The sequence below is a fragment of the Cryptomeria japonica genome, chromosome 10, assembly GCF_030272615.1.
Source record: "Cryptomeria japonica chromosome 10, Sugi_1.0, whole genome shotgun sequence".
NCBI classification, from domain to species: domain Eukaryota; kingdom Viridiplantae; phylum Streptophyta; class Pinopsida; order Cupressales; family Cupressaceae; genus Cryptomeria; species Cryptomeria japonica.
Genome location: NC_081414.1, coordinates 844,161,458 through 844,174,313, shown reverse-complemented (window position 1 = coordinate 844,174,313; position 12,856 = coordinate 844,161,458). Strand labels below are relative to the sequence as shown.

The 12,856-nt window shown below is 35.6% G+C and overlaps 1 protein-coding gene across 1 annotated transcript; it reads right to left on the bottom strand.

Annotated features, from left to right (window-relative positions):
* Nucleotides 1-11,983: 11,983 nt before the first annotated feature.
* On the bottom strand, nucleotides 11,984-12,370 carry LOC131859332 (uncharacterized). The gene has a single exon (XM_059212946.1). It carries the CDS (start codon nucleotides 12,368-12,370, stop codon nucleotides 11,984-11,986), a length of 387 nt encoding a protein of 128 aa, XP_059068929.1.
* Nucleotides 12,371-12,856: the final 486 nt, after the last annotated feature.

The following is a 12,856-nucleotide window of genomic DNA, read 5'->3' as shown; positions in this document are numbered from 1 at the left end:
TCAGTGGATCCCTGCAAGAAGATCACAATCAAAGCTTATGATGATGCAGAGTATTTATCCAAAGGAGTTGTTGTGCTACCAATCCAAGTGGGCCCTATGGTGAAACACATCATCTGTCAAGTCCTGGACCTTCCTCTGCCATACAATTTGTTGTTGGGAAGGCCTTGGATACACACCATGAAGCCGTTCCATCCACTTACCATCAGTGTATCAAGTTCCTGCATAATGGTGTGGAAATCACAATCCTGGGAGATGCAAATCCCTTTGCATATTGTCATAATATAAGTCATCAACCAGAGATTATCATTCCCAACAATAGAGAAGCCATCTCCTCCACCTCATACATAAGTTGGGCCAAGAAACTCCTATGCACTGGATACTATTGGCCATCCATGGAAAAAGACTCATACTACTTTGTCAGAAAGTGCAAGAAATGCCAAGTTCATGGCGACCTGATACATGCACCAGCACAAGAATTGGAACCAATCACAACACCATGGCCCTTTTGTCAATGGGGACTTGACCTTGTGGGTAAAATCCATCCCTCTTCATCCAACGGCCACAAATTCATTATTACTGCCACTAAATACTTCACAAAGTGGATCAAAGCTATTCCACTTACCTAAGTCACTGGCAAGAAAATCGCCTCATTCATCCTTAATTACATCATCTGTCGGTATGGTGTACCCATGTCTATCATCACAGATAACGAGTTTCCTTTCAAAAATCAAGATGTCCGTGAGCTCTGTGAGAAATTTCACATCCAACATCGCTTTTCCACTCCCTATTACCCACAAGGCAATGGTCAGGTTGAAGCATCAAACAAGAACATATTAAGAATCCTAAAGAAGACAGTCAATGATGTCGGTTGTGATTGGCATGTTCAGTTGAATCCAGCACTATGGGTGTATCGAACTAGCATTTGAACCCCTACAAGCACAACTCCCTACTCATTGGTCTATGGTGCAGAAGCTATTTTACCTATTAAGGTTGAGATACCATCACTACGGGTTTCCTTGCACAATCTCATCAATGATGAAGCATACAGAGTATCCCGTCTCCAAGACTTAGAGCTACTTGATGAGAAATGATAAGCTGCATACAGTCACCTCAAAGCCTATTAGCAGCACATGAGAAGAAGCTATAATCATCGAGTTCGACCTCGTACATTTGAGGTAGGTGATCTTGTTCTTCGAGAGAATCCTCATAACCAACCAAATCGAGAACATCAAGGAAAGTTTGAATCGAACTGGCTGGGTCCATATATTATCACTGTTGTATTTGGGTCTGGGGCATATCAGTTGGCTACTTCCGAAGGAGAACCGCTAGCAGATCCAATCAACAGCATGCACCTCAAATGGTTTTATACCTAAAAGCTGTACAAAAAAACACCAAAAACATTCAGAAAAATGTCTTGAAGAAAATACAAAATCATCAAAATAGTAAAGAAAAATCATGCATCCAAACGGTGAACAACCACTTCGGTGGCACCTTGGGTAAGAGCGATGGTGAAAACCTGGCAAACAGGCGCCACTCGTAAGGGCTATGGCTCCATTGTCTTTCAGACTTGTTACGATCACATTCATTACATCCATTCATCCATCTATCCAAAGTCATGGCTTGTTATTGATCTACAATCAAGGATAGTACTTCATGTGTTTGGCATCTCGCTTTTTCATAGTCATGTCTAAACTGGGGGCAAAACCCTTAATCTAGTTTAATGGAAGTGGATACTACATTGTTTTGTGATTCACTGAGTTCTTCATTCAAAACTATCTCACAAAATCCAAAAACATTGGAAAAATTGTCTCAGAAAATACAAAAACATTCAAAACTATCTCACAAAATCCAAAAAACATCAAAAAACATCAAAAATCAATCAAAAACATGGCAACACCCTGTACATACATTTTTTTTCAAATCAGATACCAAGCAAACATCATGATAAACTCAAATGTTGAAAATTTATCACATCAACCAAAACAATCGACATCAATGCACCCACTGTCTAAACAAGGATGCATCCTTCCTTACCAAAAACAAAGACAAAATGACATTTTCTTTGACAAGAAAATTTTGTTTAAGCTATCAAAATACTTGATTGGATTTGCAGGTTATTCATTCATTTATATATATTAGGTTCCTATGCTACTCTGGGATATCCACAAGTGATTAGAGTGGCCGGGATGGTTCCTACGCATTGTTTGTATGTCTTCTGTGAATTATTTCAATGAATTTCTTATGCATGTACTAATGGTGTCTACGTGGGAAGTTCACTAAGCTACGTGATCATATGCAAAATATAGTCATAGATCACTATGGTTTGTTGACTACAGCGTATACCTCGACCATGTGATCATGAACCATTATCGAGGATCCGTATTCTTTATTCTTTATATATGTTGTTTTCTTGCAAGTATAATGCTCCATCTTTGGTTCCTACTGCCTCATCCAAACTCGATAATGGTTTATCTCTGACTATGGTATGAACTTGTCTCAGGATATGATTAGAAAAAGATCAAGGAGGATGTTCCAAGTCATGCATGAAAGGAGATAATCCTTGTCTGTTCTGCAAGCAATACTCGGGTCAACTTGATCCATTATATCAAGTTGCTTGTATTAACTTGCTATATCAAAATCCATGTAAGGAATACTCAGGTCATCTTGAATCATTATGTCAAGTTACTTGTATTTTATTACAACATTTTAAAGCTCAATGATGAAAATAAATCACTATGGATCGTCATTCCATCTCATCTATATATATTGCATTCTGTTGCATTCCATCCATCCATATGTTCATAATAGATGCATATCATTCATACATAGTAATGACAATGCATACTCTAGTTTTTTTTTCAATCTTCTTCCATAGGAATGAGTCATAGGTCCTCCATTTCTTCTATCTAACATCGAACCCCCCCTCACCCTCCCCATCTTGGTAATCAACATCACATACCCTACATCATTTCCCATCAACCCAATCAAGCAAGTTACCCTATCTGCATAGGTACATTGACTCCCACACACCTAGACTATCAACAGATACTCTGATCAAGTATCTTCGGGTCTCAACAGGTAATCGATCATGGCAATCCTAGACTACATCAGGCATTTATCATAATGACCTAGTCTCAATGGGGCTGCTATGATTCATCACACCCACCCATCACATGCACACACTATCAATTGATCAACCAATCAAACACAATCCAACAAACAATTACATCAATTGTCTAAGTCTCAAAGAGTATTTTGCTTCAAATACCTTGACTTCATCAGGCAATTACATCAATTGTCTAAGTCACAACAGGTCACTTTGATTCACTTACTCAGACTTTATCCTGTCCAAGCAAACAACTGACATCAGTTGTCACGCTTTGACTCGACCTAGGCAATTTAACCAATTGCACCATATTGTCCAACGATTTTGATCAACTATATAGCATCAATCAAAAGCACAACACCACATTTTCATCGTATCTTCTGCATAACCTATGGGTACTCACTGACTTGCCATTTCTCCGTATTCACTCTATTTTCTTCCATTCTTTCACCATTATTTCTAATTTCTTCTATTCTACCTCCTCTCCACTTCTCATTCTTTTTCGAGAGATTGCCCGATTTTTTGAGATTTTTCAGCCCATCTCTCGAGGAGGCATACCACCCACTAAATTAACATTTATGGGGCATATTTCTTCACACCTATTTTTCTTTTTTTGAAATGACGCAATAAAACCACACCGTCTCAAAGAGGGGCAAATGTAGTCACATAAACCTGTCCACTTAATTAAATGAATATTTAGTATTTATTTGATTATTTAACCATCAATCAATAATTAATTAAATTAATATTTAATTAATTCATCTTAACCCTCTTCTCCTATTAATTAAATAAATTATTCAATTTATTTGATTTAATTCACTTAGCCAAATTCAAACCATTAATTAAAAAAATAAATCATATTTGTTTAATTAAATCTTCTCTCACATTTAAATAAATTAATATTTATTTAAATCCCCCAAAATCTCATCTCTCACATTTAAATACATTAACTTTGAAATTTATTTAAATCACCTTTATCCTCGACCCACTTGCATTTTCCTACAAATGCAAGTTGCACAAGTATTTTAAATAAATAAATTATTTATTTAAAATCCTATTTATCCTCACCCACTTGAAACCTTTAATGGCTTCCCTTAAAGTCTTCAAACTTAATTGCTTCCTTCTAGAGTCTTCTCAAGCCTTTAATGGTTTCCCTTAAAGTCTTCAAACTTAATGGCTTCTTTCTAGAGTCTTTTTAAGCCTTTAATGGTTTCCCTCAAAGTCTTCAAGCATTTAAATGTTTTATCTTCCTTTTTCTTATATAAATAAATTAAGATTTATTTAAATCCAAAATTCATATTCACATTTAAATAAATTAATATTTATTTAAATATCTATCCAAATGCAAATTACACCATTTAATTGAAATAAATGATTTTATTTTAATTGAAAATCCCTAAATTCCTCCCACTTGCATTCTCCTACAAAACTCACTTGCAATCCTAACCCCCTTCTAGATTCTTCTAACCCCTTCCTAATTATCCTAATCCATCCCCTAATTATTGTCACATTCTTAAGCAACTTGGAGTCACTTCTCAAAGCCCTCAAAGTCTTTGAAAAACATTTAAGGCTTTAAGTCTTCAAATGGTTAACCTCTAAAGTTTTCCAAACCATTAAAGGCTCTTACATAACTATTTATGGTTAACTCACCTTTTACCTTTGGTTAGAGACTTTCCTCTAACTTAACCATCCTTTTGACTCATGGGTCTCTTCAAAGCATTTATTTCTTTGACTAGGGTAACCATCATGTCCCCTCAAGCATTTAATGCTCCTTATCTCTCTTCTCAAGCCTCCTCATGGTGACACTTGTCAACATGGGATTGGGTTGAAAGTCTCACATGGATTGAATATCTTTCAATCCTAACCCTTGTTAAGATTGCTCAATCTTAACCCTTCATTTCCCTATTTCTTCTATAAATAGAATCCTTCTCCTCAAGCAAAGAAGGAAGCATTAGAGTATTGTTGTTATACTGGTATTAGCATAGATCTTTTTCATAGCATCACTATCTACACTTGCATAGCATTTGTTTATCATATTCATCCATCTTGAATCTCCATATGGCATCCATGACTAGTGCTAAAGGCTGAGAGCTACACTCATGTGGAACTTGAAGAGGAGAGGAACAATGGAGGAGCAACTATGAGCATCTTGATTAGCATTTAGAGGAGTGTAGTTTATCTATTCTATGTTTGTATGCTTTCTATTTCATGCTTAATATCTCTCTTGATATGCCTATTTAGGATAATCTTTTGTTGCTAACACTAATGTTTGTTTCTTGTGCTCTTGTGTGTGTTGCCATCAAACAGATTTTCTAATCCTTTTTGCAGAGCATCATTAGCATATGCATTATCACCATAATGACCACTAGATCTACCAATTATCTCTTTCTACATTGATTATCATTTCAATACTTACTTCATTTCCATCTAAGTGTAAGTTTAGTATCATAATACTTGTTTTAATGTGTTAGGGTTAGAGAGGTGTTACACTAATTCATGATGTTTGGGAGGTAGTGGAAGAGTTTAGAAGGGAAAAAAAAAATTATCAAAGATATTAACAACATAATGCAAACACTTATTCCTAAGAAAATAGAAGGGTCATCCTTTACTGATTATAGGCCTATTTTGTTGTGCAATACACTATACAACATAATTTAAAAGATTATGGCAAATAGATTGAACATAATGCTAGAAGTAAAATTATTTTGACTCAGAAGAATGGCTTCACTCCTAGTATGGATATTGTAGAGAGTATCTTCCCAGCCAACAAAGCAATCCATTCAATTGTTTTAGAGAAGCTGAAGAGCATGATTGCCAAATTGGATATAAAAAAGGCCTACAATATGGTGAGTTGGATATTTCTAGTTCAAACATTAGATAAGATGGGTTTTAGCAAGGAGTGTTTTGAACGAATCTACTTTTTAATCTCCTTAGATTTTTTATTTCAGTCAATGGTTCCATATGCAGATTTTTCCAATATGCCAGGGGACTTAGGCAGGGTGATCCTATTTTTCCTTTTCTTTTTGAGTTGATGGTTGAATCCTTAGGAATCTCAATCAAAGAGAAGGTTTTATGGGGGGTTTGGAGAGGTATTAGGTGTTGGCAATTGTGGTGGATTTTAGTACATGGATAATGGATCAGGGGTGTCATTAATGGTAACTCTCCTTGGAAATCCTATCTGGTAGTCATGAATTTTGGTGACTGGTGGAGAAAGTGATCCGGTAATCTATCTCTAATATTTCAGGATTGCATTTTTGGTCTGGAATCCTTGTAGTGATTGTGGTGGTGAGATTCGTGCATGAGATGATAGGGCCGACTTGTGGAAGTCATTTCAAATGACATCATTTGATGGATCCATAAATGTTTTGGTGATCCGGTCTAAGCCTGTAGAAGAGATTTTTGTATAATGCGATGAGCGATTTGTGATCAAGAAACCATTTTGGCACAGTTTCACGTGTGCATTATTGATCTGGTAGCTAACTGAGAGGCAGAACAAAGAAAAGTTGCAGAGGTGATGCAGTCGGAGTTTTTGCACTTAATCGAAACTCATCTAGGCATTATTTGATGCTATTTTGGAGTTTAATAACTATAATTATCATTTTAATTGATCTGTAAGTCAGTGAAACTTCCATATTGTAATTATTGTAATTGAACCTTTGGTTCTAGGCATTGTGCTTGAAAGCAAGTGCATTCCCCTCATGTAATATTTATGTACTCTTGATCACAGTATATGAATATTGTGGGTTTCAATCCCACTGTGGTTTTTCCTTTTCAGGTTTCCACGTAAAAATCTTGGTGTTATGTTTTTGTGGCTGAGTATCTTGTGTTTTTGCACTTTACTTTCTTTCATTTTCTTCTGGTGGTCTAAGAATAAGTTTGAAAGTTTATTTATTAGTAGAATACTGATTCACACACCCCCCCCCCTCTCAGTGTTCCTTGATTCCAACATTAGGGTGATTGTTGACTTTACTCCTTTATCCCATATATAATTTACAAATGGCATGGCTCTTCTAGGAGAATCTTCTATCAAAGAAACATTGATCATTAAGGAGATGTTGGAACAATATAGTTTATGTTCAGGGCAAACAATTAATAAGGACAAAACAAATATGTATTTCTTCACTTCTAGAAATGAGTGCTAGGGAAGAATCGCCAAAGTGTTGGGTTTCTCAATAGATGTGCTTTCTTCTAAGTATCTTGGTGCTCTACTCTTGAAAGGTGTCATCCAATCTTCACTATGGACTGAATGCATTGAAAAATGTAGAACTAAAGCCACCTCGTGGAAAGGAAAATGGCTCTCATTGGCAAGCTGGATTATGGTGGTGAAATTGGTTCATTGTGCTCTACTGATATATGGTATGTCATACTTGGAAATGTCTAGAAGATCTTTAGCAATAATGGAATCTCTCTTCAAAAAGTTCTTATGGGAAGGGTCAAGCGACCACATAGGATACCTCTCATCAAGTGGGATTTGATCTGTCAGAAAACAAAGGATGGCAGGTCTAGTGAGAGACATATTAATCTTCTTAATCAGGCTCTAGTTGCTAAACTTTTAGGGAAAATGCTTTGTTTGCCGAACAAACCTACCTTGCTACAAGTTAATGCAAAGTAAGTATTTGGATTTCTAGGATCATAAGAGGATTGTGACTATTGCCAACTCTCCCCAAGGTTCTATTGTATGGAGCTTCCTATACAAATGTTGACATCTTATTATTAATCACATTACATAGAACATTAGTCATTAGTAATTGAACCTAGATAGACTTTTGGGTGGATTCCTAGGAGGGTCACCCTCCTTTAGGAGAAGACATGAAGTTCTTAGAAATATAAGAACTTATCTTTTAGATAAGGTGGGAACGAAGGTTTCTCACTATCTAATTAAGAAGGAGTGCACCAGAGTTGTGAGATGGTACTAGAGGCAAATCAAAGATTTGGAGATCAAGGAGGCCAAGAGCCGTCTGGTGGCCCGAAAGAGGAACACAAAGTGGTATTGAAAGAGTAAGAAGATGAAATAGTCTGGTGTGGTACCAGATCTTGAATGAGGTTTCGGAAAAATCAAAGTGGCGTAAAGATCTGTGCTGGGGAAATTGCCTTCTTCCTAAACTCGGAGCTCTCCTTTGGATGGCCTTGCATAAGAAAATATTGACGGCGGAATGGCTTTAGAAGGTTGGAGTGCTTGGACCCACTTGGTGCATAATGTGTAAACAAGATGAGGAAACATGTGATCATTTGCTTTACCACTGGCTATAGAGAAAATTCGATTGGAGCAGTCCAAGGAGAGAGTCTTTAGCCAATTTTCTTCTCAGCTAACCAGAACTGCATCAGAAAAATTTATGGGGAGGTATATTGGTGTGCGCTCCTTCGATAATGGTGTGGCACCTATGGAAGGAGCGCAAGTATAGAATCTTTAAAGAGGTCGAAAGATCGATGCATGATCTATTGAATAAAATAGAGAAAGCAATGATAGAAACGCCCAATAGAAATGTGCCTAGGTTGTGGGCAACCAAATTTACCAATTGGGAGGAGAGCATGGGGAGTCAATGACCTGGACTTAGGTTGTTAGGTGTCATTGGGACTAGGTTTGGAAATATCAAAAATTTAACAAAAAGAGCGTATGCTAAATAGATTTCTCCCACATGTGGTAATCCTAGTCAGTCTGGTTTTGGATGTATTTTAAGAAATGAGGACAGAGAGGAGCTGTGGGCATTGGTAGGTACAAATAAAATTTCTACAAACAACGAGGCAAAGTATATAGCTCTGATAAGAGGTCTAGAAACATGCATCAAAAGACATCAGAAGAATGTCGACATAGAAGGTGTGTCATTACTTTGCATTAATGGCATCACTTAAAAATAAGCACCAATTGGAAGCTATCAAGGCTGCTAAGTAGAGCATGGGTGTGCCTAGAAAAAATGGAGTTTTCCATCTCTCATACCTATCAAGAGGCTAGTAGTGTGGATAACTAGTTGGCCAACTTGGAGTGAATGGATCATGTTCGGAGAGAAAGTTGATTAATCGTACAAGATGTGAGGCTTTCACAGCTAGATAGTGACAAGATATTTATTTTTGAATTAGTATAGGGAAAAAAAACAATATAATAGAAATGTGTACATAGATAGTTATATCTACTAAATATTTGAAATATATTTTTTTTAAGTAACTCTATTAGAAGATAAGCAATTTCCCACTATATTCCATGGAGTTGTAATGTAATAATGCAATATTGTCATAGCTATAGGGGAAAATTAATTACACTATGATTAAATGTTAGAGTTAGGTTGGATTTATATTGATAGATCTTGTAAAACATAAATTTATCTTTCATTTTATAATTTTATTTTATTTATAGAAGTTGTATGTAATTTTTTTTATAAATTCTTTATAATAAACTTCAAAGTAGTTAAAAAAATATTTATTATTTACATTTTCTTAAAATATTTTAAAAATATTTTAATTTTATGATAAATATTTTTAATATTAATTTCTTATCCAATTTATATTTTTTCTTAAACATATTTTATATTATGAAATCTAACTTTTAGACAAGCATTTTATTTTGAAACCTAATTTTTAAATGAACTAATTTCTGAATGAATTTAAAGTACTTCATATTTTAATGAGATTAAAAAAAATTCTTTTACTAATCTTCAAATCAAATTTGGAATACAATATTGATAATAGATATGAGAGTGGTGACAATAAAAATATTCTATATAACATTTAATTTAAAAATATAATGATATAAAAAATAAAAATTATTAAATTATTAAAAAAAAAATTTATATAAAAATCTTGTTTATTAATAAAACTAGAATAAATTGAATTGGCTTCTTTTTAATAATATAGAAAACGCCATTTAATTCAAATTATTCAATTCAACAATAGAATTGTTTAAAATAAACAAAATTTATAATATATAAGCATATTCATTGGAATGAACTTGGATTATATTCCCTAGAGTTTGGAGTTCCTGTACATAATGTTGAATTACCTGGCTCACTATGGATGTACATGTAGAGGAGAGGAACCAATAGTTGAGCACCCTAACTTTCTGCTTCTCAAAATCTTATGTGAAATTTCAAATCACTCCCAATGTTTTACAAAGGCTTACTTGGCAAGTCCCCTATTTATAACTAAGGTTTCAAGGCCACATCATCAAATATGATGCCACATCAACATGTTTTTGCCAAGGTGTCCAAAACAACCAAAAGAAAGGGTGAGACCGATACTTGTGCAAAAGTGAAACCAATACTTGTGTGCTAATGTGGCATCACATGGTTCGTTGCTTTTTAGTGCTTAGTGATGCATTTCATTCAATGATGGATAGTTGTCATCATAATAACAATTTTAAAGTCATAACTATTGGTGCAATGTTATAAAAAATAATAGACATTAAATCAACAAATGCTATCACAGCCATTGGAATACGCTCAACTACTAGATCCTTTCCCCATACAATACCAGATCTACATGGCATAAATGACCATAGATAATACAAATGACTCCATACATTATGACATAGATAATACAAATGACTCCACACATTTAACAAACAATAGATAAGTGAAATTATTGGCTTGTCATTTGCACAACTTAAAGTATTTGTTTTGTACCATGGACTTGGTCCACCACGACTCATGGGTTTTAAATTAGGTATGAACTTTGCAAATTTTTGGTCTATACTTTTCTCCTTAGTTCCCTCACACGTTGTCCAAACCTCTAGTTTTTATCGATTGTAATGCATTAGGTATCTCATTAATATGGAAATTTTTCGTATGGATCAATTGTACCTATAGTCTTCAAAAGAAACCCCAAAAAATTGTACATCCTTAAACAAGCAATTTGGTAGCTCTCTGTATATATATACCAATGAACATTGAGTTGCGGGAATCGTATCACCAAAGTGGAATTGAAGGTAAAATTACTCCACAAGAAATGGTCGTGATCTGATTAGGATCAATGACAATTACAAACAAATGCTTAACAATATTACACAAGTTAATTCAAAGCTTTAATCTGAGCGAATTAACATAATAATGCTTAAATGAACAAAGCATAATAAAGGTAATGAACTGAAAGAAAGAGAGTAGAAAGATAGAAGACAAAACACAATTGATAACGGAGTTCGGTCGCGGGTTGAACTACGTCTCCAGGTCCTGCTCCAATAGGGGGACCGATCCGATTAGCTCCAAAATCAATTACAAGTGTTACAAGATATTCCCTTCAAGCACAATGGCAACATTATTCTCCAATGTGCAGGAATAATCAACAAGCCTTCAAGTTCATAATCTCCTTCTCATCACTTGGATGATTTTCAAAGGCCTAATACCCCCTTTTATACATAAAATTAGCCATAATTAGGCTAAAACCACCAAAACCAAAAAATAATCCCCCTTGGGAAAATAATCTCGTAAATATCCTCTTTCCATTTTATGGTTTGGATTTTACTCCATTATTAGGGGTTTGTTTTTAACAAATAAACTTATTTAAATAAGGTTAGGCAGAATATATTTGGTTATGTAAAATATCTTATGCACTATTAATAGCGCACCGGGCATCCTTGGTTTTAGGAGACCGGTGGTTGGGAGTTCAACTCCCACCTGCCTCTCTTTTAATAGCACTAAGCGGTTTACGCTTTAAATAGAACTGAGCACTATGTTTAGCTAAGCGTGAATCTCATGGTGCAATGGTATTGAGGCAACATCGGAGGTTGAGTGGTTGGGGGTTCGAATCCTCCAACTAACATTTTGGGCCAATACAACTAGAAATTGTTGTGTTTGGAATCATCCACCCACGTGAGATTTGACTATTTTAAGGAGCATATCCTCCTGGATCAATCCTCCCCACCAAAGAGCTTTTGGACCTCCGAAAGCTTGATTACTCAGAAAGTAAGTGAGGATACAATTCCCTCACTCTTTCAACCTCCATCCATTGTGCTTTTCCAAGATGCATCCCTTTATGTCCTACTTTAAAGTACTCAATAGCACCTCTTTTTGAAGATCTGACATTTCTGTCAAGAATGACATCCTCTGGCAGCTCTGACATATACTCAGGTGCAAGGTCATCAACTGAAGGAACTTGAATATTAGCCTCTTCATCGAATATCATTGGAGGCTCGTACAACTTCAAATTTTCTACATTTACAACTGAGTAAATTTGCATATATGGAGGAAGATTAATGCGAAAGGCATTGGTACCGATCTTTTCCAAGATCTCAAAGGGACCATATCTGATAGGCTTAAGCTTCTTACCTTCACCTTGCATCCTTTCCTTGCTGATATGTAACCAAACACGGTCACCAACCTGAAAATGATGATCTATGCGATGCTTGTCATGGCGAGCCTTGTATTTTGCTTGGCTCTGCTCCAACTATGCTTCTATTGCCTGATGGATTGCTTGGACCTTCTAGATGAACTTTAAAGCCCTTTCTGCATCATGGCGTCCATCTATAACATTGTCCTTTCCAAAAGCAAAGTCCATTGGTGTCTTTGGCAAGTAGCCAAAGCAAGTCTCAAAAGGAGACCTCTTTGTAGAAGAATGTGCTGCATGGTTGTAAGCATGTTGCACATAATGAAGATTCTCATCCCACAACTTAGGATGCTTGCTACAGCAACCTCTAAGCAGATGAACAACTATCCTATTGACTACCTCTATTTGTCCGTCAGTCTGTGGATGGAAGGTTGTACTCTTCTTCAGCTTGGTGTCCATGACTCCCCACAAAGATGTCCAAAATTCCTCTAAGAATCGAGA

Excerpts from the sequence above, each read along its gene's own strand:
- LOC131859332 (XM_059212946.1), bottom strand. The coding sequence starts at position 12,370 with ATGCAAGGTGAAGGTAAGAAGCTTAAGCCTATCAGATATGGTCCCTTT.